General features: G+C 32.3%; 1 protein-coding gene across 1 annotated transcript; it reads left to right on the plus strand.

Moving 5' to 3' along the window:
* The first annotated feature begins 1,835 nt into the window (after positions 1 to 1,835).
* LOC140692611 (heat shock transcription factor, Y-linked-like) lies at positions 1,836 to 3,327 on the plus strand. The gene is made up of 2 exons (XM_072956996.1): positions 1,836 to 2,375; positions 2,842 to 3,327. Exons 1-2 carry the CDS (start codon positions 1,863 to 1,865, stop codon positions 3,205 to 3,207), a joined length of 879 nt encoding a protein of 292 aa, XP_072813097.1. The 5' UTR covers positions 1,836 to 1,862; the 3' UTR covers positions 3,208 to 3,327.
* Positions 3,328 to 4,814: the final 1,487 nt, after the last annotated feature.

A 4,814-nucleotide genomic window follows, 5' to 3' on the forward strand; every position in this document is an offset into this window, starting at 1 on the left:
ATTTGTATATTGATTTTGTATTCTGCAAGTTTACTAAGTTTGTTCATTATTTCTAACAGTCACTGGAGGAGTCTATGGAGTTTTCTATCTATGCTTAATTATGTCATCTCTAAAAATTTTACTGCTTTTTTACAAGTTGGATGCCTTTTATATTTTTTCTTGACTAGTTGTTCTGGCTAGGTCTTCAAATAGTGTAATTTAGTACTTGTGAGAATGAACTACCTTTTCTTATTACTGGAGCAGAGGAAACCTTCCTGTATGTTAAAATTGAACTTGATGATTGTCATGGGTTTTTCATATATGGTTTTTATTATGTTTAATTAAATTGTATTAAAAGTGAATTTGTTAAGAATATTTTTATAAAAAAGTAAAGATCAGATTTGTGAAAAATTTTCCTACATTTTTTGAGATTGATGTTTTTGAATTCTCTGCTTTTTCAGGGATTGTATCACATATATTGATTTGAATTTGATAAGTAATATTTATGAATCAGGACTAAATCCCTCTTAACTATAGTTTATAATACTTATAATATGTAATGAATTCAGGTTGCTAATATTTATTTAGAATGGAATGTTCACATACTGAAAGAAAAATTTACATTACAGATTGAGTTTACATTTATTTATTGAAAAATTTTATCCCTCTTTTAATTTGGCTTATGTTTAAAGGAATTTATTTCTAAATAAAGAATATAACTTTTGATAGAACTGGATTTTCTACAGTTTACTGATACAGAACATAGCTATTATATATATTTAGTGAACAAAACACTTGCCTTGAAATGCCATATTTTACTAACAATGTCAAATGTTTCAGGACTGAGATACATATTCCTTCCAAAAATGCATTACCTGGTCTTTTCCACCCCAAATCACATATAGTGTTATTTATTTGTTTTTTGATTGTTTGTTTACCCCTTAATGGAGGCACTGCTGATTGAACCCAGGATCTTGTGCATAAGTGTACTTATAAACATCATTTTAGAACACTTAACAGAAGCCACAATTGAATGGATTATAAAGATGGAAAGAAAATTTATTGTTTCTAGGGACTGAAAAACCTCTGATTGAATGAATGGCAAAAATAAACATTCGTAAATATACAATAAGTTTCTCTCTTTTGTAATTTTAGAGTAGAATATTAAATTACATTTGTTTTACTTATAGAAATGAACTACAATTTAAATCAAAAATTCCGCCTTTTGGGATTTCTTAAATTTGATGCATTATTTTTATCTAATTTTATTTCATAATTATTTACCATTTATTTATATACAAAACAAATAAACTGACATTTAATCTGCTCATGTTTTGAATATTGAACTACTTATTATATAGTACACAGATAAATACCTACTTCCATTTCCTAATCAAATTATGTTTCAATTTAATTACAAATGATATTGAAATAGATATATATTTTCTGTACAAGTTTTACACGAATTTCACTTTAAATTCCAAAACTTTAAAGTTATTTTATATAATTTGTGCTATATTTATACTCTGTTCACAAATCTGGCATAAATTTCAATACAAAAGTATGGAGATTGATTTTATTTCATACACCCCAAAACTAAATTATTTATAAAAATGTCTTGGGATAATATTTGCAGATCACACTGTAAAAAAATCATCCTATATGTTTCATTTTAACTGGATGAATGACAAGTAAACACTGGCTGAATGTTACACTTGAGTTGCTGGGATACCAGTCGTTTTGTGATGTCACAGCTTCTCAAGTTGAGAACCATTGTGAAGGCCTAGCAGTTTATCTGTTCAGGCCTGCCAAAGCAGCATTTGAAGCTGCAGTGCTCAAAATCATGCAGGTTAGAAATGTAGCTGTAGAAAAAGTTATTTGAGATGGCACATATTTCTTCAGAAATTCAAGATATGTCTCATAAAGATGGACCAACTGGCTCAGGAAACTCCGGTAGATCTCTATTGTGTGATCAAACATTCTCTGAGGACTTGGACTTGAGTTCTATGATTGAAGAAAATGCTTTTCAGAATTTGTCTGAAGAATCCTTGATAAAAAGACCATGCTACACACATTGTGTCTCTGAACCAGATGAAGATAATGATTTTGGTTCTCTGACATTTCCAAGAAAGCTCTGGAAAATGTCTGGGAGTGACCAATTTAAATCCATCTGGTGGGGTGATAATGGATCTTCCATAGTGATTGATGAAGTTGTCTTGAAGAAGGAAGTTTTGGAAAAAAAGGCCCCTTTCAGAATATTTGAAACTGGAAGTATGAAAAGTTTACTTAGACCCATTAACTTTTATGGGTTTAGGAAAGTGCGGCAGAAATTTCAAAGATCTGCTTGTCTAGTTGACTTTCTAGCAGAAGAAAAAGAAGCCTCTGTTTCAAGCAAGGTATACACAAATTTTAGTTACGAATTGGTAACTTATGTATAAAATTTTATTTTGTACATCAATCTATGGTAATATAAATGTAAAGCTAGATTTTGAAAATTGTATAAAACTATTAAGGCTAAAATACTTTACTCTAAAAAATGAGGACAGTGCCTTAATTATTCAAGATTATGAGAAACTTTGCTTACAACTATGAATCTTTCCAGAAATTCATATAAAGGTATTAAAGCTGCTTTTCAAAAGTGGCATTCACCGTTACTGTAAATGCTAACATTTAAATTTGATGACTATAATAATTAAATGTGTATTTTCCAAATAAGGAACTTCAAAATATTGTTAGCAATGTTCATATTTTGATGATATTATCCTTGTATAGTAAACGTGGAATCAGGTTTTATACGTTAGGCTTATTGTAGTCTTGTATTTTGGTATAAATATTACTAAAATGTTTCTCCTTTGTTTATAGCTGCACTTTTATCATAATCCAAATTTTAAACGAGGCTGTCCCCAGGTTTTAGTGAGAATAAAAAGAAGAGTTGGGATTAAAAATTCCTCTCTGGTATCTTCATTGCCTGAAGACTTCAAAGAGCAGCACTTTAAAGAAGGGTATAATGTGGATAATAATAATTCTGAATTTGTGGCTGACACTATTGAAGAAAGTGCATTTTTACCTTCTGCAAATTTAAACATGCCTCTAATGAGAAAGCCCTCTACTAGCCACATAATTGGTGATACAACTACCCCGATCAGAGGTGATTTTTCTCCTCCATCATCAATGTCAGACCAACAGAACAAATTGCAGTGGATCAACGAGCTATTTTCAATCAGTTGACCACTGTCCATGGGCACTCTCAAAGCAGTTACAATGAAATAAATGGCCGTGTTGTGAACTCCATTTGAAGTAGAATTTCTACTTCTCAGTAGAGTATCTTATCTCCCAAACAGAGCAATTATTTTGGACTGATGTTGGAGCCTTCTACTTTTCCAAATACATATCAGAACATATCTGCAAATGAAGGTCATTTTCCTAAACTTCAACCAGGGTGCAACCCACGCTTTCCAGTGCCAGTGATAGCTGATACATCAGCTACTTCCCTTTCAAGGCCAACTCATCAGCCATCTTCAGTTTATGAACGTCATCCTAATAACAACTGATCTACCAGAGAACTACCAGATTATGCAGGGAACAAAGATTATAACTGATGTTGGCAAATGTCGACAACTATCTGCTATTTTCTTATTTGAACATTAAACATAGATGTGTACCTGTATTTTCCTTAGTATTTTTTAAAAGAATTAAGAATTAAATGGGAGACTAACTTGCCATTCAAAGAAAAAAAGAGATATTTGTTTGATATGATCTTAGATGGAACAGTATGGGAGTAAATTTAAATATTTTCATGTAAGGAAAAAGAAAAAATGGAAGAATTTGGAAAAATAATAAAACATGGAGAGAGGGAAAAGTACCAAGTGGTTTCTGGTTCATCCTGGAAAGTATTAAATGTGTTAAGTTAGGATAGTTTGGAACAGGAGATACATTCAGGAACCGGCCCAGGGATCATGGTCTCTGTTATGTCATCCCTGGAATCAAAAAGGTCACATGATGTATTCTCAGATGGCACATTCAGCATGTGGTAGAATTTAAGAAGTAATTTATCTATGGTCTTCTTTGTGCTGTTCTCAAAGCATTCCAATTGGTGCTTTCATTTCCTGCCCTCAAGAGTCTACACTATATTTTCTAGTTATTAATTTATGTTGCTTTTATGTTCCAGCCAAAGAAGGTTACATCCTCAGGGTGAAACTTAATGCCTTTCCAAATCTAATCACACAAAATTAACTCAACTTAGCTTAGTCATTACTTTATAAATCTGGCATCTGACTACCTTGACATACCTTTATGTTTCAGTGTATCTGGATATATATCCAGGCAAATGCTTCTCAACCATGTTAGCTCAAACCTCAACAGTTTTACTCCAGCTCATACTTGGACGTTGGGTGTCCTCATTTTACCTACTTAGACTATCCTCCTCTCAGCACAGAAACCACCTCCTCCAGATGTTTTCTGTCTATCCCACTTTCCTTGTCTATCTTGGATACCACCACAGTAAGCACAGCACATGCCACAGTATGCATTTTAGTATTTAGTGATTGAAAAATACATGTTGACTTTAAGCAATATCTACTTTCCTGAAACAACAAAACTCTTGGTTTTCAAACTATTTCGTTATGGTCTTTACACCACAAACTAGCTCTTTTCATAGTGCAAGGACTAGTCACTCAAGACAGTAATTGGAGGTAGGTACAGAAGACTATGTATTATTTTCTTGTCAAGTCATACCTCCATAGGCCTAAATCATTCCTTTCTCATTTGTGGGATATATTCCTGTCTCTTCATCACCCACCCATCCCAAAAAATTTGATTCTCTTCCCCATACCAAT

This window comes from Vicugna pacos, unplaced genomic scaffold, assembly GCF_048564905.1.
Source record: "Vicugna pacos unplaced genomic scaffold, VicPac4 scaffold_14, whole genome shotgun sequence".
Taxonomy (NCBI): domain Eukaryota; kingdom Metazoa; phylum Chordata; class Mammalia; order Artiodactyla; family Camelidae; genus Vicugna; species Vicugna pacos.

Bases quoted from the DNA above. Each gene is read 5' to 3' on its own strand.
- LOC140692611 (XM_072956996.1), top strand. From the start codon at position 1,863: ATGGCACATATTTCTTCAGAAATTCAAGATATGTCTCATAAAGATGGA. The intron at 2,376-2,841 runs GTATACACAAAT...CTTTGTTTATAG, and splicing joins AAGCCTCTGTTTCAAGCAAG to CTGCACTTTTATCATAATCC.